Source organism: Xenopus tropicalis, chromosome 6 (assembly GCF_000004195.4).
Source record: "Xenopus tropicalis strain Nigerian chromosome 6, UCB_Xtro_10.0, whole genome shotgun sequence".
Taxonomy (NCBI): Eukaryota; Metazoa; Chordata; class Amphibia; order Anura; family Pipidae; genus Xenopus; species Xenopus tropicalis.
This window is the reverse complement of record NC_030682.2, coordinates 16,847,315-16,872,522: the sequence shown is the minus strand read 5'-3', so window position 1 is coordinate 16,872,522 and position 25,208 is coordinate 16,847,315. Positions and strand designations below refer to the sequence as shown.

The 25,208-nt window shown below is 36.3% G+C and overlaps 1 protein-coding gene across 2 annotated transcripts in view; it reads left to right on the top strand.

Annotated features, from left to right (window-relative positions):
* Nucleotides 1–14,653, top strand: part of cnpy1 (canopy FGF signaling regulator 1) — a 73,003-nt gene extending 58,350 nt beyond the window's left edge. For both annotated transcript variants that reach the window (XM_002932481.5, XM_002932480.5), the window contains exons 4-6: nt 8,143–8,349; nt 9,225–9,321; nt 14,320–14,653. In XM_002932481.5, the coding sequence (XP_002932527.1) occupies nt 8,143–8,349; nt 9,225–9,321; nt 14,320–14,354 (339 nt within the window). In that variant the 3' untranslated portion in view covers nt 14,355–14,653. The remainder of the gene's footprint in view (nt 1–8,142; nt 8,350–9,224; nt 9,322–14,319) is intronic.
* The last annotated feature ends 10,555 nt before the right edge of the window (nt 14,654–25,208 follow it).

Below are 25,208 nucleotides of genomic sequence, written 5' to 3'. Positions count from 1 at the left end.
ACTACACTTACCCATATTAGTGTACATCCAGCCATAAACGTGCTTAGTTTTATAAATGCGTGCCATTTTAAAATCATATTAGGGGCAGATTGATCAACATTCACATTTGCCTCAATTTAGGGATGCTCACATTTGAATTTTGAGTTTCATAAAATTCAAAAACTCGAAGAAATTTGCCACCAGTTCCTAAAAATGTCCATTGGAGATTTTATTAACACAATTAAAGCTGTTTTTCAATTTGTGTGTCAAGATTAATTTAGAAATTTTGAAAGTGATGGGTTGCATGTTATACTGCAAGATTTTTTTTCACGTTTTTATCGAGGACTGTGTCTGCTGAGAAATATTTTATTTGCAGTGAATCTATAAATGTATATATTTTTTGTGGTTACTAACCTCTAATCACAGCCAATCTTCTAGCAACCGGAAGCATAATGCACCCCTGCTGTGAGCTGAACATATATTAGGAGTCACTGAGTTGTGACCATATGAAAGCACAAGGCTTCTCCCATGACAAAATGACTTCTATAAGGCTAAGTTTCACAGTTTCTTTTTATTTAACTGTATGCACCGTGTATGATAATGCATTTTTGTTACCAAAGGGAAAGAGAAGCTACTTCTAGATAAGCTACTTATAAATAACGTAAGCATGGTGGAGACAGCCATGTTTAATAAATGACAAAATGCTGCTCTCATGGTTACACACAATTCTCAATTTGACTTTTTTATGCAGTTGAGTAGCTTGCTATGATCTCTGGATGTTTCCTTTTAAACTGGTTTTGTGCCAGGTACAGAAGCCTTCAGGGAACAATCTACCTCTGCATGTATTTGCACTTCTTCTCCTTTTGTGGTATGCTAAAATTCAGACGGATTCTGGGAATTGTATGTAAAGCAGAATAAAGACCCTTGAGAGTAGCCTTCTATGATATATTTTGGTTGAGAGTTTTGTTTCCTGTGGCTGAAGTGAGTTGGAAAATGGAATAGGTAGTGGGTTTTTCTTTTTTTTTTTAATAATTTCACATTTGAGATAAGGGAGCAATCACACCATAAAGGGTATGTTCAGCCTTGTAAAGGAAAAGCTCAACTTGCAGACACACACATAAACACACACATATATATACTCTATTAACAAAGATGAAATGGATATTTTCTCCAAAACCAAAGTGAAGATATGTTTGTTGTTTAGCAGTTCTCAGTTTATTTCTTTAGGGAAAGTTTTTAAATATACAGTATGAAGACCCCATTTATGTTTTTTAACACAGATTTAAGAAAGGAAATAACACTGGAAGAGAGAACATTTCATAAATCAGCAGCAATAAAATTTTCAAAATTAGAAAATAGTAATCAATTGCCAATGTAAGGTTAGCTGAAGTAAGCTATAGTACTATGACTCTTTACCCTTAGCAAAAAAATATTCCCATTCATAATGAGTATATGTGAATAGGCAGACCTTTGCTACCACTATAGTTCACCAAAGCGATATCAGCTCTTCCCTGTAACTATAACGTTTCCATAATCCTTATGTCTGTTATAGCTGACATGTAGCAATAGTGCTGTTCTGCTGTTTCTAGAATACTCTAGTTTATTTGATACTATGAATCTCGAAACTCTGTAGGCAAGAAATAGTCCCAGGCAGGTCTTGACTAGACTTGATTAGCCATTGATTAACCCTCTGCATCACGCTTCCACCACTTGCATATCTTTAAGACTCCCTCAAAGAGCTTAATTACATTGCTCAGGACTGTCCAACTGGAGGACCAAAGTGGGATTTGACACTGACCTAGCTAATTGCTAATTGCTCCTCAACCCTCTTTAGTTGTTGATAATAGAGGACCACAAAGAGGTTCAAGTGTTCACTGGCTTTCCCAAGTGTTCACATTGCTCAGGACTGTCCAACTGGAGGACCACAAGTGGGATTTGACCCTGACCTAGCTAATTGCTAATTGCTCCTCAACCCTCTTTTGCTCAGGACTGTCCAACTGGAGGACCACAAGTGGGAACTGACACTGACCTAGCTAATTGCTAATTGCTCCTCAACCCTCTTTAGTTGTCGATAATAGAGGACCACAGAGAGGTTCAAGTGTTCACTGGCTTTCCCAGTGCAGTGTGCACACCATTCATTCCTTTTTTATTTTGGTTTGTTACTTATTTTAGACCTCTGTGAGGTTTTGTATTGACACCATAGACTCAGTAGTTTGATAGAGGCTCCCATTGCTCAGCTCCAGATAGTCCTTATATTAGCTGGCCAAACTTAGGGGCAGATTTATCAAATCACGAGTTCAAATCCCAAATGGGAAAAATTTGGATTGGAAACGAAAATTTCTGAAGATAGCAAATATCACGAAAATGCTTACGAAAAAAATATTAGTCGTATGGGAGATCTGAAAGTCACAAAATTTTCATACCGTACAATTGTAAACAGAGGTAAAACCTTTCCGATTTTTTCGTGCAAGTGTTCGTGCGGCGTACTAAAAGTCGTGCGGCATACGAAAAAATCGTACTGACGCCCGAAAAAATTGCAAAAACTACGCTCGGAGCGTTCATGCTTTGGTAAATGGGCCCCTTAGTGTGTGTGTGTCTCGTGTGGCTTTAAACCAAATAACTATCACACCCAAAGAGGCACTTACTTACAACAGACAACTGTCTGCAGGGCTAGGGGCAACACTCAAAGCCATTATGACTCTGAACTTCAGAGCAATCTTGTCTTCATATAAACATAAAATAAACAAATGAAATTATATTGTGATCATTTTTGTAATTGTGGTTTCTTAATTATTTCATGCAGAAAACTAGGTAATGAATATACCATTTGTTTATGGGGAGGTTAAAATGATGAGGTTATGCAACGATATTTGGGTTTGCTTGGGTCATAAAAATCAATTGATGGACTGGGGACACCAAGCATTCAGACTAAAGACATACTTACTTGCTCACTAGATATTTCTTGCTCTACTTCAACATTAAGGGGCCCACTTATCAAAGTACGATTGGGTACGATTACAAAAAACATTGTATTTTTTCTAAGTTTTAGAACTGTGCATATTTTCTATGATATTTTCGTTAGTTTGCGCAACTTTTTCGTACTTTGCGCGTAAATTTGTGCGACAAAATCATATTTGTTGCAACCAGTACGAAAGTTTCGGAATTCATTCAAGCTTCGGTATCGTGACTTTCTTTTGGCCAGGTTGGAGCTGCAGAGTGCCATTGAGCCCTATGGGAGACTTTCCTTGGGCCGGGTTGGAGCTGCAGAGTGCCATTGAGCCCTATGGGAGACTTTCCTTGGGCCGGGTTGGAGCTGCAGAGTGCCATTGGCCCTATGGGAGACTTTCCTTGGGCCAGGTTGGAGCTGCAGAGTGCCATTGAGCCCTATGGGAGACTTTCCTTGGGCCGGGTTGGAGCTGCAGAGTGCCATTGAGCCCTATGGGAGACTTTCCTTGGGCCAGGTTGGAGCTGCAGAGTGCCATTGAGCCCTATGGGAGGCTTTCCTTGTGCCGGGTTGGAGCTGCAGAGTGCCATTGAGTCCTATGGGAGACTTTCCTTGGGCCAGGTTGGAGCTGCAGAGTGCCATTGAGCCCTATGGGAGGCTTTCCTTGGGCCAGGTTGGAGCTGCAGAGTGCCATTGAGCCCTATGGGAGGCTTTCCTTGGGCCGGGTTGGAGCTGCAGAGTGCCATTGAGCCCTATGGGAGACTTTCCTTGGGCCGGGTTGGAGCTGCAGAGTGCCATTGAGCCCTATGGGAGGCTTTCCTTGGACCGGGTTGGAGCTGCAGAGTGCCATTGAGCCCTATGGGAGACTTCCCTTGGGCCGGGTTGGAGCTGCAGAGTGCCATTGAGCCCTATGGGAGGCTTTCCTTGGGCCGGGTTGGAGCTGCAGAGTGCCATTGAGCCCTATGGGAGACTTTCCTTGGGCCGGGTTGGAGCTGCAGAGTGCCATTGAGCCCTATGGGAGACTTTCCTTGGGCTGGGTTGGAGCTGCAGAGTGCCATTGAGCCCTATGGGAGACTTTCCTTGGGCCAGGCTGGAGCTGCAGAGTGCCATTGAGTCCCTTGGAAAGCTACCCACATCATGCATTGAAGTGTCAGAAAGCGTTTAGCGCCATTTACGATAGTTGGGATACGAAAATTTTGGATTGCCATTTGCAAACGATCATTTCAATACGAAAATTTCGGAACTTTTGAATCATAAGTACGAAAGTACGAAAATAATTTTCGTGACATTTGCGATCATCAGAAATGATTGGATTTCATGATTCAGATTCGTACATTAGTGAATTGGCCCCAAAGTGAGACAAATACAAGTAGTTGTGTTATATCTGAATCATGCTTCTTCTAAGTGCTAATTTTTATTTTCCACTTGATATTTACATGATCTTAATCCACAGTTTATGCTGATAGTGTGCTTTGCATTTGATGTCAGCTATACCATATTTATGTGTATTTCTCTGAACTGAATAAAGTTATTTCCTCTTTGTTGTTTTACCTAACTTGTATGAAGATGTTGCTGATTCAGTATGCAGTTTTAGTCTGTTATTGATTATTGCCTGGAACTGACCATTTCTCTGCTCATAGCCATCCTGTAGTGCTGTAATTGACTTGACCAGCTGGGGGCGTTCATGGCAGTTCAAGGAAGTCAATTGAGTGTACAAGTATTTTTCAGGAAGCATCAGAAAGATCCCCTAAGGAACATTATCCTGCTGATTTTCTTTTGACTGTAAAATCAGTGGGGTGTCTGGAATATTTTTTTGGTGGTAGATTAGCCATATTCCAAACAAAACAAGATAAACAAGATTTTAAGAAGGTTTTAAAATGAACAATGAACCAGCCCCTTATTAACCCAGTGATAAGCAACCATTCTTTATTGAACAACCTGTTATACTTCACATGGGCATATCTCTTATCTGAGGGTAGCATAAACAATTATGACATTATATTGCTTTCCTTTACCTCCTGCAATCTTCCATAAGCTAAAGTGCTACTCACTGTTAAACTTATTATGCTTATTTAGGAAATGGAGAGTATATTTAGAAGTTGGGTAACTCTTTTTACTGCACTCCTAGGTATGTGGGCTTGATTTATTGTATGCACTAAACATTCTTTTCTGTGTGCAGATATAATATAACATCTTCCATTTTGCTGTTCCCCCTTTGTGGAACAGTCAACCTGACCACCTATTTCTAACCAGATACAAAAAGAATAAATCTCCCAGTATATAGGCCCCAATGTTACAGTTGTCTGGGAAAAAAAATTGCTTATATTTTTCTATGTTGTGAAACTGGAAAGCACATCTCTGTATAAGAAATACAGAACATCTTTTAAACTTTGATTTTAGTTCAGAAGAAGAAACTGGCATAAAAATGCAGGAATAACGGCCTCTTCTGCAAGCCTTGCAAAATTTTTGGGTGCTGTAATAAAAGGACTGAGCCCTTAGGTTGTCCTGCTGAACAATAAATATATCTTGCCCAGGGGCCACAGATTGGTGTTGTGCTTCAACCACCTTAGCAGGATCTACAATTGCTACACTGAACAAGGCACAGCAGGTGATTAGTACATTAGGTGATAGTACAGGAATGGGATGCCTTATTCAGAAACCCGTTATCCAGAAAGTTCCGAATTACGGAATGGCCATCTCCCATAGTCTCCATTATAAGCAAATAATCTAAATTTTTAAAAAAAGATTTCCTTTTTCTCTGTAATAATAAAACAGTACCTGTACTTGATCCCAACTAAGATATAATTACCCCTTATTGGGGGCAGAACAGTCCTATTGGGTTTATTTAATGGTTAAATGATTCCCTTTTCTCTGTAATAATAAAACAGTACCTGTACTTGATCCCAACTAAGATATAATTACCCCTTATTGGGGGCAGAACAGCCCTATTGGGTTTATTTAATGGTTAAATGATTCCCTTTTCTCTGTAATAATAAAACAGTACCTGTACTTGATCCCAACTAAGATATAATTACCCCTTATTGGGGGCAGAACAGTCCTATTGGGTTTATTTAATAGTTAAATGATTCCCTTTTCTCTGTAATAATAAAACAGTACCTGTACTTGATCCCAACTAAGATATAATTACCCCTTATTGGGGCAGAACAGCCCTATTGGGTTTATTTAATGGTTAAATGATTCCCTTTTCTCTGTAATAATAAAACAGTACCTGTACTTGATCCCAACTAAGATATAATTACCCCTTATTGGGGGCAGAACAGCCCTATTGGGTTTATTTAATGTTTAAATGATTCCCTTTTCTCTGTAATAATAAAACAGTACCTGTACTTGATCCCAACTAAGATATAATTACCCCTTATTGGGGGCAGAACAGCCCTATTGGGTTTATTTAATGTTTAAATGATTCCCTTTTCTCTGTAATAATAAAACAGTACCTGTACTTGATCCCAACTAAGATATAATTAATACTTATTGGTGGCAAAACCATCCTATTGGGTTTGTTTAATGGTTAAATGATTTTTAGTAGACTTAAGTTATGGAGATCCAAAGCATGGAAAGACCCCTTATCCGGAAAACTCCAGGTCCCGAGGATCCTGGATAATAGGTCCTATACCTGTACCATAAGGCAAAACAGCTGTTAGACCAACTTTTGTCATTGTATTGCTTTCATAAATTACCTTCTCCTAGTTTGTGTTTGATATAAAACATCTATAGTCAGATAGTAGACAAGGGCAAGAAACAAATTCTACAGTTCTAAGTTATGTAGAGCTAAGCTGCTCCATTTACGAAAAGATTAGACTTAAAATGAAGGGAAATATTTTTTCCCACTTTAAAAAGTGAGTTTGAAGCTAAATGTGTATGTGTGTCAAGCACTATGGAGTAGAAATAAAGTGTATGTAAGCAAGCTAACCAAAAAATAGTTTCAGCAATAAGTATGGGAACCTTCAACATTCACTATCCTTAGATAAGTTTTACTCTAGCCTCCAGTGTTATTCTGCTCTTTTCTATTCTATTTCTATTATTCAAAGTCTTTAATAAGGGACATTTAATTTATTCTTAACTTTTCTTAACAAAGATACTAAGTAATGTGAAATCTTTGCAAATAGTTCATGTAAAAAATTAAACTTTTAAGATTTTATTTTAGAAAATGTCATGTTTGGACTGTGTTTTTGCTCAGATATCTTTTAAATGGGATTGTTTATTTGAAAAACAGATGAATAACAAATATGATGAAATATGCTTGACAAAACAATGTAGTTCTTTTTAGCTCTGTAAAACAAATGTCACATCCAGAAGGCTGAATTTCAAATGGAGCATGAATGAAACAAAAACCTTGCCACAAATTTTAATTCTCCAGTCTGTATTTATTTGATTTGTGTCCAGATGGTGGTGAAGCAAGGAAACCCTTTGTGTAAATGAAGCACACATGTGAAAGTGCTTCTCTAATGTAGTCATTGAGACCGGAAGGGTTCATACTGTGTCTGAAAGGAGACAATAGAGACTGGATATATCAACATTGCAGAAATCGAGTTCATTTGTGATTCAGCCCCTTTGACTGTGGTTGTCATGAAAACTTCCTACTTTGATCAGCAGAGGGTGGAGAGAAAGCCTTCTAAAGGCCCAAAGATGCATCAGGATTGTTTACTGTGCACTTGGCTTCACTTCACACCAATATTCCGGAAAAAGCTAAAGAGATAGGACCTTCTTGCACCTTGACCTGTCTAGACTAGGGTTTGGGGGTTTTTTTTCTCCCTGCAGTTACCAGGAGTACTGTGTGCTCTTTGACCCTTTGAGTATTTTGCGATGAGACAGACACTAAGTATGCAGCTTCTATGCAAAAGCTGCTTAATGCAGAAGAAAGGGGAATGGTACAAAGACAGGAACCAGCTGTTCCAAAATAAATATGAAACTGTAGAACTTGAGAGTAATATTTTTTAAGCTTTTTCCTTTTTTTGTGTTTTACAAAGCCTTGGGGAAACAAAAACAGCTGCACTGGAACAGGAGTACAACACGAGCAATGGCTTTTCTGCTAATTCAGAATGATTTCAAGAATTTTTTTTTATATTGTGGGCAAATATTCAAAATATTATGCATTGTTTTTCTTTGTTTGGAGTTTTAGATTTCATGTTATTAAACAGTATCTTTGTACTGGCAATTGTAAAATAATTAACTCTTTCTGTTTTGCTTTCTTTTTAAAGGTACCCTTAGCCAAATCTGAATTGTACCTGACCGAAGTTTTGGAAGAAATATGTGAAAAAATGAATGATTATGGACTCTACGTGGACCCTACGACTCGGGAAAAATCCTATAAAAGATTCGCTCCTAGAGATAACGAGGGTATTGGCTCAGTGGATTTCCAGAATTTCCAGTTCAATCCTGAAGAGTCAAACTCTCTCAAATATGCGGTAAGAATTGCGGCACGAAAGCAGAGTCATTTGAACGTGTAAGGTTTAAGCTGTTGTGTTTTACATGTGGGATCCTTTCCACTTGGAGGGCAGCATATTAATGTAGTTGGTGTGTTTTAAAAATACAACCTTGTTTTCCTGCACGCAATGTCAAATTTAATTTAGAATTTCCCTGCGAGTTATGTTTCTGGAAAACTAAGATATGGCAGTTTTTTACATTTTCACCCGTTTAAATTCCAAGTTGATAGAAACACATTCTCTTTTTCAGTTTCCATGCAGAGCGCAGTTACCTATTTTATAATATATAAATATATACCGTCTATAAATACTCTGCTATAATTTGAAGCAGTGGGATTTTATTATTTTTATATATTTATTTTGATTTATGCGATGTTCAAGAAATAAAAAAAAAAAGATTACTTTTCAGCAGCGCAAAATGTGCTAATTAGAAATAATTTGAAATAGCAGACACTTCCATAGCGTACAGTCTTGCAATAAGCAACGATCTGTAAAACTTTTAAAATTCTGTATTTAAAAAAAATATAATCAATTAAAATAGCGGTTATATGTTTTGTTTTTTTTTAATCAGAATTTATTGTATTATTTTTTGATGTATTTTTGTCGTTTGGGGACTTAAACACTAACATAGTACACTAAAAGCAGTGTTGTTGTTTTGTTAATTATCCCATATATATCACTGCAGTGTATCTCTCCAAGTAAAGAGTGTTGAAATATATTAATATAATATTAATGTATCCTAATTGAAAAAAAACTAGCCACTGATTAAACGTTTTTAAACCTTCTGTTATAAAACTTGCTGGCTTCATTATTCCTTTCTGTCTGTTTTTTTTACCCCCCCAAAAAATGTCTTGCAGTGTGAACGAGTAATAGAGGAGCATGAAGACGAAGTGTTATCAGTTATCACCAAGGAGAGTGATAATCTGGCTGACAAGCTATGCACTGAGGAAACAGGTATAAGATAGAGCTTATACTGCATGCTTATTTATTTCTTCCCTGTCACTTCTGGAGGCTGGGCTTACAATATAAAGCATTGTACTTAAATCCCACCCCTTGGTAGAAATCTGGGAAATCACTTTAATAGCTTACTGATGTCCTGCTTGTGTATTTTGCTTTTCCCCCCACTGTGCATGTCTTACGATAGTGACCTTTTTTGTTATTTTTTTAATAATAAAATATAGTTGGAATGTTTTGTGCATAAACAGTCCAAACAGGTACATAGTATCTCCCTATAATATTCCAGTTTTATTGATAAAATGAACACAGGCATTTTAGCAACAGTGCCACATACATTAACCTTTTGACACTCTTTAAAGTGTTCACCGATGGTTGGTTGATTTAATTTCCCACTAAGATAACATGTCTATTACAAATCGGATCCCTGTTCCCTGTAACCTTTTAAACTAGAAGAGCATTGCCACCATGTTGGTGATGGAGATTTCTCAGCAGACCCCAGTGATATGAACATCTATATGTGTGGCCAGTCAAGTTCACATTCACAATAATTGCCTTTGCTTAAAATATTAATGATCAGAAGAATAATAGGTTACAACACAAAACAGCCAACATGTTTTTTTGATGGTAAGACACTTTTATATAGTTCGGCAGTCAGACATTGTGGGGTTTTTTTTTTTTTTCTCCCCACCGCCGCAGAAAGACCGTCTGTTTTGGGGGCAAAATGCATTATGTATCCAAGATAAAATATTGATTTTAGAACCAATGACATCTTAAAATGAAGGCTTGAGATCCTGGTATGTAAAGGAAAAAACCCTGAGGTTTTAAATAAATATTTAATCGAAACAGTATGTGCTTATAGATCTTCGCTCATGCAGCTGGGGTTGTAAATGAAGTTGATAGAAGTTTTGACATTTTGTGTACTATAGTGTATCTATGGGACCTTGAAGGTAAAGCAGAATAAACCGCAAAGTATGCTGCTGTGTGGCTTTCACACAACATGTTGACTTCTCAAGCACATTTAAGACAATAGCCTTTCTTTTCTTATCATTAAGCAATGTAACTGTTATCTATGAAGACCGACATATTTCAGCATTGTGCAGTATTGCAACTGAAGGAAATTGCAATTGTATTTTTAGATTTAAAATTGTTTGTGTGATTTAGCTTTAATATTGTTTGTCTTTGTTGACTGCTGATCTTACACTTGCTTCTAGTTTGCACAGTTGGAAATTAATTCTATTTGTAAAATGTCAAATAAGTTTTAAAATGATTAACGAGAGTCCATGGTACTGTAATGTAGCAATGTTTCTTGACGGCAACCATTTTTTTTTTTATAAATACATAGTAAGAAAATAATTATTGAAATTCAGTTTTTCTCTAATGCTTGGATGTTTTCCCAAGACTATTTCCTTAATAATAATTTAGCTATTTCATAAAGATAAAATAAAGTTTAATTAAGGTAATGTAAAGATATATCTGTAACTATAAAGATGTAGGAGAATCTCTGTATTTATTTCTGATTTCTTTGAAATGTAGATATTACAGATAGAATTAACTAGCCAGAACAATATATAATATCTACATTTGGTAGAAATCAGAAATAAATATAGAGATTCTTCTACATCTCTACATTATAGATAGTTATAGATATATCTTTGCATCACCTATAAATTATACTATACCAGCCATTATAATTGTAGACTTATTAGATATTATGAAATTGGCTTTTACCAAAAAAAAAAAATGCGCTTTACAAATTTAATAATGTGAAAGTCCTTTCAGGCCTTATCCAATTTGTTTTACCACGTAACTGAATTGTCTTTGCACATAGTGCTTATATTTATTTCCTATGGAATATATTTAGTTGTGTTACAATATATTAGAACATAATTTTGAACATATTTATGCAGCTTTCATTTACCATTTTCCTCCCATTTAGATACATTTCTTTTTAACTATGCAGTATTAAAGTTTAAAGCCAATTTTTGCATCGCCATTCTCATAGAATGATCACCAAACATTACAAAGATTGAACAAAACTTTTCAAGTCAAAATGTTTTCCCAAATGCCATATTCCCTTCAAAAAATAGTCTAATATATAAGTTGTCATTTTGTGTTTGTTTGATGCTCTATTATTAGTGGTTGTAGCATTACGGCTTGGTGAGAAGTTTTCATCTTCAGGATGGAGTGGCACAACAGGCCTGTATTTAGGGATGATTCTACATAAAAATCGCTTGCTATTTTATTTCACTGTGCCAACCGTACTGGTAGAAAGGAGACACTTGAAATCTGTTCTGTTTTCGTACTAGTGCCTAAAGCTTCGGCATTGTGCCATTTGTGTAGGTTTATATTTCATAGTCTGTATTATTTTCCCAAAATGCTCCTTCTTTGAAAATTAAAAGTAGTGATTATTGATTAGTATACCCTAATGATCTTGGAAGTGAAAACATATATTATAAAATGTTCAGCGTTTGACTGCCAAGGTACAAATCTTAAGATGGTGTAAAAAAGGTGTAAAGCAATTTGTTTGCCCTTTTTTAAAAAGGTATATTGTTAGCATTATTAACCCCAGAGACATGAAAAAAAATCAACTTTTCTTACAGAGGAAATAGTTTTCTGCTTTTATGTTTAAAAATATGGTCCAGGTATAGAATAATAACTATGCAAGTATCCATAAGTAGCTCTTTCCCAAGACCACAAATATTCTTTTTATTTGAATCATATTTATACAGGTATGGAATCCCTTATCTGGAAACCTGTTATCCAGAAAGTTCCGAATTACAGAAAGGCCATCTCCCACAGACTCCATTATAAGCAAATAATTCTAATTTTTAAAAATGATTCCCTTTTCTTTGTAATAATTAAACAGTACCTGTACTTGATCCCAACTAAGATATAATTACCCCTTATTGGGGGCAGAACAGCCCTATTGGGTTTATTTAATGGTTAAATGATTCCCTTTTCTCTGTAATAATAAAACAGTACCTGTACTTGATCCCAACTAAGATATAATTACCCCTTATTGGGGGCAGAACAGCCCTATTGGGTTTATTTCATGGTTAAATGATTCCCTTTTCTCTGTAATAATAAAACAGTACCTGTACTTGATCCCAACTAAGATATAATTACCCCTTATTGGGGGCAGAACAGCCCTATTGGGTTTATTTAATGGTTAAATGATTCCCTTTTCTCTGTAATAATAAAACAGTACCTGTACTTGATCCCAACTAAGATAATTAATCCTAATTGGAAGCAACACAATCCTATTGGGTTTATTCAATATTTATATGATTTTTAGCAGACCTAAGTTTTGGAGATCCAAATTACAGAAAGATCCCTTATCCCATACCTGTAATATTAACCATTTTTTTTTCACCATGATTGAAATTTTTTTTAAGAAAGTAATATTCTGTGTAGGAAAGAATTATGTAATAGAGAAACTAACACAAGGAGTTGTACTTGAGCAACGATATGGAGGCCATGTTTGTAGGCATCACTGATTTGAAGCTGCCACATTATCTTAAATAAATACATTTTAATGAATTTTATTCCCATATATTTAAGTTGACAATTGTTGGGTCTTATAGAAAATGGTAGACTAACTAGTAGAAAAGAAGTAGACTAACTTAGAGCTGCTTAATTGACATCAGACTTGTCCCCCCTGCTGTATATTGTGGTTGAAGGTTTATGCTTAAAAGTAGGCATTAAACTAAGATGGCTCCTAATTTGCCTTCTGATGAGCCAAGCAGAAATTCTCCAGGATTGTTAAAAAAAAAAATCCAATCCTAATCCAAACAACTGAAAGCAAAATGTTCAGTAACTTTGCTTATGTCAAGCGGCATATTAACATAAATCTTTCCATATGAAAAGACAAATGTAATAACTCCTAGAAAAAGATCTCTTAGATCTCTTGGGAAGGAAATTAGTTGGCATTTTCTTTCACATTACGTTTCATTTTAATATTTATAATGGTGCTTTCACTGCCTTCCTTCTTCATTAGAAAGCAGAAATGTTCACTTGGAGATTTGTTTTGACCTTGACATTTTGGCTCATCACATGCGCAATGTTTCCCTATTGACTCCAGTAAATATGACATGAGCTGCTGATGCTTTCTATATACTTTCCTTGTCTTAAAAAGCAAGCATAATTATGATGTATGTTCATTTTTGTTTTAAAAGCATATATATATTTATTTTTTATTATTAATATTTTATTAAATAAAGTAGCACACAGTCACTATAGTTGGGCAAATGCCTGGGTGCACAAAAATATCATATATAGAAAAAAGTTTGGCACAACACTGGATTTAGCAAAACAAGGCAAAGTTAATTTATAATTTAGTGCATAATCAGTTATGTTTTTGGAGTGTGGGGTTAGAACTAGTTATTTGTGCAAATGTATCTGCTTGTTTTATTGTTTGTACAGCTCTCTATAAGGCTATTGCATTAACTTAGTAAGACAAGTTTTTTGAAACATCAACCTATAGGGGGGAAAATGTAAGAATCTACACTATAAATTGTTTCATTAGGGACGTTCTCGTGAAACCTGATTCTTCCAGTCTAAAGCCTTTGTTGCTACGATATACAACATTGCATAGTTTCACCTTGTACCAAGTAATATTGGTAGGTAATTATTTTCTAGTGCTTATCAAAATCTGAATATATAGATTGTCTATTGGAACTCTCAATCAAGGCTCCATTAATTCGTGCAACTGTATTGTAGACAGTGTAGAATATATATAAATATACAATATATAAACTCATAAATAAATACAAATACAATAGGAAATGTTAGTGAATATAAGACAGTGCAAGTGATTTGTGTGCTTTTTCTAGGCCAGAATACATATGGCAAGGCTTTACATCAAAGTAAGCATTGAAGAGTAGACTTAAAGAGTAGCAAAGAAGCAGGGTTTATTCCTGTATGTTTTTTAAGCTGGTATAAAGTTGTTGCATGTCATATATTTTTGTTCTAAGCAAAATGTATTTCTCTTTATAGGTCTATGTAAAGAATTCCTGCGCAGTGAATTGTAGAAGGTTTTGAAAGTTTTCCAGAGTCTACAATCAAAAATCTGAACACTATAAATTTCTTGTAAAGTATTTTCTGTTTCTGTTCTTTTTTTTTTTTTTAACATCTGGTCATGTTTTATATATGTTTTATGCCCTTGTGTGAATCCACAAGCTAAAGTTTTGTTCCATAGTTGTTATTTTCTTTTTAATACACCTTCCTGCACACTGAAGAACCTAAAGTTGGACTATTTCGTTCTATTTAGTGCTGCACCCAAAATCTTTCGGCTGTATTCAAAGATTAAAAAAGTGTCCTTTAAACAGAGTGTCATTGCATTTGAGAATTATTTCATGTTATCGTAAAGAAAATATAGATTTCTGATACACTTAATATTCTTATATTTACAGTTAAGGAATTATTTGTCCTAATGATTTTATACTATTATCCGGGAACCAGTTATCCAGAATTCTCTGAATTACGGAAAGGCCATCTCACATTGACTGCATTTTAATCAAATAATTAAATTTTTTAAAAATGATTCCCTTTTCTCTGTAATAATAAAACAGTACCTGTACTTGATCCCAACTAAGATATAATTACCCCTTATTGGGGCAGAACAGCCCTATTGGGTTTATTTAATGGTTAAATGATTCCCTTTTCTCTGTAATAATAAAACAGTACCTGTACTTGATCCCAACTAAGATATAATTACCCCTTATTGGGGGCAGAACAGTCCTATTGGGTTTATTTAATGGTTAAATGATTCCCTTTTCTCTGTAATAATAAAACAGTACCTGTACTTGATCCCAACTAAGATATAATTACCCCTTATTGGGGGCAGAACAATCCTATTGGGTTTATTTAATGGTTAAATGATTCCCTTTTCTCTTTAATAATAAAACAGTACCTGTACTTGATCCCAGCTAAGATATAATTACCCCTTATTGGGGGCAGAACAGCCCTATTGGGTTTATTTAATGGTTAAATGATTCCCTTTTCTCTTTAATAATAAAACAGTACCTGTACTTGATCCCAACTAAGATATAATTACCCCTTATTGGGGGCAGAACAGTCCTATTGGGTTTATTTAATGGTTAAATGATTCCCTTTTCTCTTTAATAATAAAACAGTACCTGTACTTGATCCCAACTAAGATATAATTACCCCTTATTGGGGGCAGAACAGCCCTTTTGGGTTTATTTAATGGTTAAATGATTCCCTTTTCTCTGTAATAATAAAACAGTACCTGTACTTGATCCCAACTAAGATATAATTACCCCTTATTGGGGGCAGAACAGCCCTTTTGGGTTTATTTAATGGTTAAATGATTCCCTTTTCTCTGTAATAATAAAACAGTACCTGTACTTGATCCCAACTAAGATATAATTACCCCTTATTGGGGGCAGAACAGCCCTATTGGGTTTATTTAATGGTTAAATGATTCCCTTTTCTCTGTAATAATAAAACAGTACCTGTACTTGATCCCAACTAAGATATAATTACCCCTTATTGGGGGCAGAACAATCCTATTGGGTTAATTTAATATAAGTGATTTTTTTAGCAGACAAAGTATGGAGATCCAAATTATGGAAAGACCCCTTATATAGAAAACCCCAGGTCTCAAGCATTCTGGATAATACCTGTATATATATATATATATATATATATATTTTTTTTTTTTTTACTTTTCAGAATATTGTGTCAATTCAAAGTCATGCACTTAAGACAGGGTTTTAGTTTTGCATCTATCTTAAACCTTCCATGAATGTAATGTGTGCTAACATCGACCTTGGTTAGCTGCTCTGATTGGCTGATCAATGGTCATGTGCTTTACATGAAGTGCTGAGTTAAGTCCTGTTTGTGAGCAGCCCAGTCGTGGGTGCTATACGCACACATACACCCCTTTTTTGTTGTTCTGAAAATCTAAGGGGTTATAGTATAACGTGGATCTTTGTGGAACAATCAGGAAGAGTTTGTGAATGATATGTTTCTTCAGTATTGCTTCCTTTGTGCTGAATGATCATTTTCATTAAAATAAGGCACGGCAAGGACTGGAATGGCTATTGACCTAATGTAAAATAATATTAATTTTCCTTTTTTGGGTAGATAATGTTTTTATTTCTTATCACTAGGCAACCAGCTTTAAAATAAGTAATTGTTCACCATATTTCATGTTAATAAATACAAACTCTGATGTCGCACCCTTGCTGGCTTTTGCAAAGAAACACATATTACATTAGCAATTTGATAAAGGAGCTTCTTTTAATTATATTTTAACCACTAATAGCTTAAGTGAGACAAAGCCTTCTGCATCTATTACGCTGAGAAGGGGAATTAATTAGCGTGTCCACTGGTCACCCTAATGCTTTATATCTAAATAAAGGCTAGTTGAATGCCGCAGCTATTTTTTTTCTTTACAGTATTTTCATTGTACAGGTATAGGACCCATTATCCAGAATGCTCGGGACCAAGGGTATTCCGGATAAGGGGTCTTTCCGTAATTTGGATCTTCATACCTTAAGTCTATTAAAAAATCAATAAAACATTAATTAAACTCAATAAGATTATTTTGCATCCAATAAGGATTAATTATATCTTAGTTTGGATCAAATACAAAGCACTGTTTTATTTTTACAGAGAAAAAGGAAATCAATTTTTAAAATCTGAATTATTTGCTTATAATGGAGTCTATGGGAGACAGGCTTTCCGTAATTCGGAGCTTTCTGGATATCGGGTTTCCGGATAAGGGATCCCATACCTGTATAATTATAAAAAAAAAACATAATTTGTATGTAAATTCAGGAGTATATTCCTTAAAGAAGTTAAAACAATATTAATGTATGATATACAGCAGTCATAAAAAAATTTAAACTTGTAAAGTATATCCTTAGTGATTTCTGTTATGTGACTCACTGAAACTTTTGTACAGGTATCGGATCCCTTGTCCGGAAACCCATTATCCAGAAAGCTCCGAATTATGGAAAGCCCATCTCCCATAGACTCCATTTTAATCAAATAATACAGAATTTTAAAAATGATTTCCTTTTTCCCTGTAATAATAAAACAGTACCTTGTAATTGATCCCAACTAAGATATAATTACCCCTTATTGGGGGCAGAACAGCCCTATTGGGTTTATTTAATGGTTAAATGATTCCCTTTTCTCTGTAATAATAAACAGTACCTGTACTTGATCCCAACTAAGATATAATTACCCCTTATTGGGGGCAGAACAGCCCTATTGGGTTTATTTAATGGTTAAATGATTCCCTTTTCTCTGTAATAATAAAACAGTACCTGTACTTGATCCCAACTAAGATATAATTACCCCTTATTGGGGCAGAACAGCCCTATTGGGTTTATTTAATAGTTAAATGATTCCCTTTTCTCTGTAATAATAAAACAGTACCTGTACTTGATCCCAACTAAGATATAATTACCCCTTATTGGGGGCAGAACAGCCCTTTTGGGTTTATTTAATGGTTTAATGATTCCCTTTTCTCTGTAATAATAAAACAGTACCTGTACTTGATCCCAACTAAGATATAATTACCCCTTATTGGGGGCAGAACAGCCCTTTTGGGTTTATTTAATGGTTTAATGATTCCCTTTTCTCTGTAATAATAAAACAGTACCTGTACTTGATCCCAACTAAGATATAATTACCCCTTATTGGGGGCAGAACAGCCCTTTTGGGTTTATTTAATGGTTTAATGATTCCCTTTTCTCTGTAAAAATAAAACAGTACCTGTACTTGATCCCAACTAAGATATAATTACCCCTTATTGGGGGCAGAACAGCCCTTTTGGGTTTATTTAATGGTTTAATGATTCCCTTTTCTCTGTAAAAATAAAACAGTACCTGTACTTGATCCCAACTAAGATATAATTACCCCTTATTGGGGGCAGAACAGCCCTTTTGGGTTTATTTAATGGTTAAATGATTCCCTTTTCTCTGTAATAATAAAACAGTACCTGTACTTGATCCCAACTAAGATATACTTACCCCTTATTGGGGGCAGAACAGCCCTTTTGGGGTTATTTAATGGTTTAATGATTCCCTTTTCTCTGTAATAATAAAACAGTACCTGTACTTGATCCCAACTAAGATATAATTACCCCTTATTGGGGGCAGAACAGCCCTTTTGGGTTTATTTAATGGTTTAATGATTCCCTTTTCTCTGTAAAAATAAAACAGTACCTGTACTTGATCCCAACTAAGATATAATTACCTTTTATTGGGGGCAGAACAGCCCTTTTGGGTTTATTTAATGGTTTAATGATTCCCTTTTCTCTGTAAAAATAAAACAGTACCTGTACTTGATCCCAACTAAGATATAATTACCCCTTATTGGGGGCAGAACAGCCCTATTGGGTTTATTTAATGGTTAAATGATTCCCTTTTCTCTGTAATAATAAAACAGTACCTGTACTTGATCCCAACTAAGATATAATTACCCCTTATTGGGGGCAGAACAGCCCTTTTGGGTTTATTTAATGGTTAAATGATTCCCTTTTCTCTGTAATAATAAAACAGTACCTGTACTTGATCCCAACTAAGATATAATTACCCCTTATTGGGGGCAGAACAGCCCTTTTGGGTTTATTTAATGGTTAAATGATTCCCTTTTCTCTGTAATAATAAAACAGTACCTGTACTTGATCCCAACTAAGATATAATTACCCCTTATTGGGGGCAGAACAGCCCTTTTGGGGTTATTTAATGGTTTAATGATTCCCTTTTCTCTGTAATAATAAAACAGTACCTGTACTTGATCCCAACTAAGATATAATTACCCCTTATTGGGGGCAGAACAGCCCTTTTGGGTTTATTTAATGGTTTAATGATTCCCTTTTCTCTGTAAAAATAAAACAGTACCTGTACTTGATCCCAACTAAGATATAATTACCTTTTATTGGGGGCAGAACAGCCCTTTTGGGTTTATTTAATGGTTTAATGATTCCCTTTTCTCTGTAAAAATAAAACAGTACCTGTACTTGATCCCAACTAAGATATAATTACCTTTTATTGGGGGCAGAACAGCCCTTTTGGGTTTATTTAATGGTTTAATGATTCCCTTTTCTCTGTAAAAATAAAACAGTACCTGTACTTGATCCCAACTAAGATATAATTACCCCTTATTGGGGGCAGAACAGCCCTTTTGGGTTTATTTAATGGTTAAATGATTCCCTTTTCTCTGTAATAATAAAACAGTACCTGTACTTGATCCCAACTAAGATATAATTACCCCTTATTGGGGGCAGAACAGCCCTATTGGGTTTATTTAATGGTTAAACGATTCCCTTTTCTCTGTAGTAATAAAACAGTACCTGTACTTGATCCCAACTAAGATATAATTACCCCTTATTGGGGGCAGAACAGCCCTTTTGGGTTTATTTAATGGTTAAATGATTCCCTTTTCTCTGTAATAATAAAACAGTACCTGTACTTGATCCCAACTAAGATATAATTACCCCTTATTGGGGGCAGAACAGCCCTTTTGGGTTTATTTAATGGTTTAATGATTCCCTTTTCTCTGTAAAAATAAAACAGTACCTGTACTTGATCCCAACGAAGATATAATTACCTTTTATTGGGGGCAGAACAGCCCTTTTGGGTTTATTTAATGGTTAAATGATTCCCTTTTCTCTGTAAAAATAAAACAGTACCTGTACTTGATCCCAACTAAGATATAATTACCCCTTATTGGGGGCAGAACAGCCCTTTTGGGTTTATTTAATGGTTAAATGATTCCCTTTTCTCTGTAATAATAAAACAGTACCTGTACTTTATCCCAACTAAGATATAATTACCCCTTATTGGGGGCAGAACAGCCCTATTGGGTTTATTTAATGGTTAAACGATTCCCTTTTCTCTGTAATAATAAAACAGTACCTGTACTTGATCCCAACTAAGATATAATTACCCCTTATTGGGGGCAGAACAGCCCTTTTGGGTTTATTTAATGGTTAAATGATTCCCTTTTCTCTGTAATAATAAAACAGTACCTGTACTTGATCCCAACTAAGATATAATTACCCCTTATTGGGGGCAGAACAGCCCTATTGGGTTTATTTAATGGTTAAATGATTCCCTTTTCTCTGTAATAATAAAACAGTACCTTGTACTTGATGGTAACTAAGCTGCCTGAATCCATTTTGGAGGTAAAACAGTTCTAATGGGTTTCTTAAATGATTAATTGATTTTTTTTTGACAGACTAAAGGTATAGAGATCCAAATGTTCTACCTCTTCTTCAGACTTGTTGCATTAATTTTCAATTATAAAAGTGCCTCCTTGTTTGTTTTTATTTATCTGGGGGCCAAAATTCTCAACATTCATTACTAAGTGATCTAAGATTTTTGTACTTTTGGAAATATCAAAATCTTTATTCTAGCATCACACATAATTATATATTGAACATATATTGAACGTCCAGTTGAATATTCTATTGCTCAATGTATGCAAAAAAAACTTTTACTAACATAGAATAAGAGTTTTTGCGTATATATATATATATATATATATATATATATAATACAGCATTTCACTGAAGATCTCAATATATCATAATACACAATTAACCCCAACATCTTGGCATTTTTAGTTCTTTTAAGGTAAGCAATATTATCCTTCACTAAAGGTATAATCATCTTTTCTGGAATGGTTAGAAGAATAGATTAATATATAAACGATATATCCAGTGGGCAAAATGTCCTAGCCACTTTATGCATTTTGACTTCATTCTCACACTTTTTTTCCTTATAAATTTTCTGTGGATAAAAAACTCTTCGGTCTGCTCATAATTAAATTTGCCATCCCCATTATTTTCTTTGTTGTACTGCTGTGCTACTTTTTTTGCTTTTGAATCCATGCCATCTATTTTATGACATGATGGCTGAATTGTAAGTATACTGGCATCTTTTTACATCTACGCAGTTTTTTTTTATACTTGGTCTTCTTGGCTTTTGCAGTCACTTAGAGATGTCACTCACTTTAGGACTTGTGGAACATGAGCATATGAGATCCTCTCAGGGAAAATAGCGGTGATCAAAATGCCTGTCTCCGCAGGCAGCTACTTGCCCTTTTAGTTGGACGGGAAACACACTCTTAATGGTAGACACTTCTTCCAGTAGACTGGTATTGCTCAAGAATGCTGCCTTCCGTTATATTCACCTACTAGCAGAAATGTCGGCCATAGACCGAGCCCCTCCCATTCATTGGAGCAAGAACTGTCTGTGCAGAGGGCCATTTTGATTATGACTGCTTTACCTGAAAGTACTGCAGTGCTTACCCATGCCCTAGTGCCACAAGCTTACATTATTGATCTTTTGTTAATCTAAAATCCTTTTTCATGAAGGTTTCACCTTGCATAACCTTATTATAACTTGTGTTATATTTTCTGTACAAGTATGAGACTCGTTATCCAGAATGCTTGGGACCTGGGGTTTTCTGGATAAGGGGTCTTGCCATAATTTGGATCTCCTACCTTAAGTCTGCTAATAACATTATTTAAACCTTAATTAAACCCAATAGAATTGCTCTGCCCCCAATAAGGGGTAATTATATCTTAGTTGGGATCAAGTACAGGTACTGTTTTATTATTACAGAGAAAAGGGAATCATTTAACCATTAAATAAACCCAATAGGGCTGTTCTGCCCCCAATAAGGGGTAATTATATCTTAGTTGGGATCAAGTACAGGTACTGTTTTATTATTACAGAGAAAAGGGAATCATTTAACCATGAAATAAACCCAATAGGGCTGTTCTGCCCCCAATAAGGGGTAATTATATCTTAGTTGGGATCAAGTACAGGTACTGTTTTATTATTACAGAGAAAAGAGAATCATTTAACCATTAAATAAACCCAATAGGGCTGTTCTGCCCCCAATAGGGGGTAATTATATCTTAGTTGGGATCAAGTACAGGTACTGTTTTATTATTACAGAGAAAAGAGAATCATTTAACCATTAAATAAACCCAATAGGGCTGTTCTGCCCCAATAGGGGGTAATTATATCTTAGTTGGGATCAAGTACAGGTACTGTTTTATTATTACAGAGAAAAGGGAATCATTTAACCATTAAATAAACCCAATAGGGCTGTTCTGTCCCCCAATAAGGGGTAATTATATCTTAGTTGGGATCAAGTACAGGTACTGTTTTATTATTACAGAGAAAAGGGAATCATTTAACCATTAAATAAACCCAATAGGACTGTTCTGTCCCCAATAAGGGGTAATTATATCTTAGTTGGATCAAGTACAGGTACCGTTTTATTATTGCAGAGAAAAAGGAAATCATTTTTAAAAATGTGAATTATTTGATTAAAATGGAGTCTATGGCAAATGGCCTTTCCGTAATTTGGAATTTCTAGATAAGGGGTCTGATACCTGTATTTAAATGTTCACTGTAGTGCCTTTTTTAAAATGAAATGTGGGCCAAAAATAGAATAGAAACTTCAGGTTCTAAAATGCTAAATGTAACCTTAACAATATCATAAATATTTGCTTTGTTCTCCCAAAATACATTTTAGGAAATAAACTACTTTGAGAAAAAAAAAAAAAAGAAAACAATTTGATCATTTATGGGCTTATTTTTGATTTTTTTGAGTTTGTGAATTGGAGAGTTTTTTTCTATTTTAAATAAACTCACATTTTAAAAAAAAAAACAAAAAAAAACCTCAAATGCTTGCTTACTTATTAATATTGAAAACGTGTTCAAATAAAAAACTTCAATACCTCAAATTTGTGAGTTTTCTCTTTAGTTGTCTTAATTTTGAGAACAGATTTGTACAATTTGGCCCATAATATAGAATGATTTTTGCCTGGAAAAGTTTTTATAACTGATCCAAATCAGTAAAAAAAAAATGTTTGACTGTTGAAAAGTTCTATGTATTTTTCATTCAGTTTCAAAGGCAATGAGGGAAGACACAACTGAAAACTAAATTAATTAAACTAAAAAGACCTTGATTAATGCAATCTGTATTGTTGCAATCGAACATTACTCCAACTACAACTCCTAGGGGCACATTTACTAACCCACGAATCCGAATTGGAAAAATTCAGATTGGAAAACGAACATTTTGCGACTTTTTCATATTGTTTGCGATTTTTTCGGCGCCTTTACGACTTTTCGGAAATTGTCGCGACTTTTTCGTTACGATTTGCGCGAAAAAAACGCGAGTTTTTCGTAGCCATTACGATGCGCTCGTATCTTGTCGTGACTTTTTCGTATTGAGCGCTCGTAAGCGGCGGGCGAAACTTTCAGACTTGATTTTGGAAGCCTCCCATAGGACTCAATGGCACCCTGCAGCTCCAACCCGGCCCAAGGAAAGTCTCCCATAGGGCTCAATGGCACTCTGCAGCTCCAACCCGGCCCAAGGAAAGTCTCCCATAGGGCTCAATGGCACTCTGCAGCTCCAACCTGGCCCAAGGAAAGTCTCCCATAGGGCTCAATGGCACTCTGCAGCTCCAACCCGGCCCAAGGAAAGTCTCCCATAGGGCTCAATGGCACTCTGCAGCTCCAACCCGGCCCAAGGAAAGTCTCCCATAGGGCTCAATGGCACTCTGCAGCTCCAACCCGGCCCAAGGAAAGTCTCCCATAGGGCTCAATGGCACTCTGCAGCTCCAACCCGGCCCAAGGAAAGTCTCCCATAGGGCTCAATGGCACTCTGCAGCTCCAACCCGGCCCAAGGAAAGTCTCCCATAGGGCTCAATGGCACTCTGCAGCTCCAACCCGGCCCAAGGAAAGTCTCCCATAGGGCTCAATGGCACTCTGCAGCTCCAACCCGGCCCAAGGAAAGTCTCCCATAGGGCTCAATGGCACTCTACAGCTCCAACCCGGCCCAAGGAAAGTCTCCCATAGGGCTCAATGGCACTCTGCAGCTCCAACCCGGCCCAAGGAAAGCCTCCCATAGGGCTCAATGGCACTCTGCAGCTCCAACCCGGCCCAAGGAAAGTCTCCCATAGGGCTCAATGGCACTCTGCAGCTCCAACCCGGCCCAAGGAAAGTCTCCCATAGGGCTCAATGGCACTCTGCAGCTCCAACCCGGCCCAAGGAAAGCCTCCCATAGGGCTCAATGGCACTCTGCAGCTCCAACCCGGCCCAAGGAAAGTCTCCCATAGGGCTCAATGGCACTCTGCAGCTCCAACCCGGCCCAAGGAAAGTCTCCCATAGGGCTCAATGGCACTCTGCAGCTCCAACCCGGCCCAAGGAAAGTCTCCCATAGGGCTCAATGGCACTCTGCAGCTCCAACCCGGCCCAAGGAAAGTCTCCCATAGGGCTCAATGGCACTCTGCAGCTCCAACCCGGCCCAAGGAAAGCCTCCCATAGGGCTCAATGGCACTCTGCAGCTCCAACCCGGCCCAAGGAAAGTCTCCCATAGGGCTCAATGGCACTCTGCAGCTCCAACCCGGCCCAAGGAAAGTCTCCCTTAGGACTCAATGGCACCCTGCAGCTCCAACCTGGCCCAAGAAAAGTCACCATACTGAAGCTTGAATGAATCCGAATCTTTCGTACTCGGCGCGAAGGCTACGAAAAAGTCGCGACTTTTCGCACAAGTAGTAACGCTACGAAAAAATTTTGCACAACATTCGGAATGGCAACGAAAAAGTCGCAACAATTTTCCGAAAAATCGCCAAATACCGATCATTACGAAAAAAACGCAATCGGACGCATTCGGCCCGTTTGTGGGTAAGTAAATGTGCCCCCTACAGTCATGGGTTTATGATTGATTTGCAGACTCCATCAAAGTAGAGCTGGTGTCCTGCTCCCCGTTACCTAGGTCTAGACGATGGCAGATCCAGTTTGGAGTGCTGTTTATAGGCCACTATTATTCCTAATCTTCATTATTTAGCATACCCTAATGCAGCGTTTTTCAAC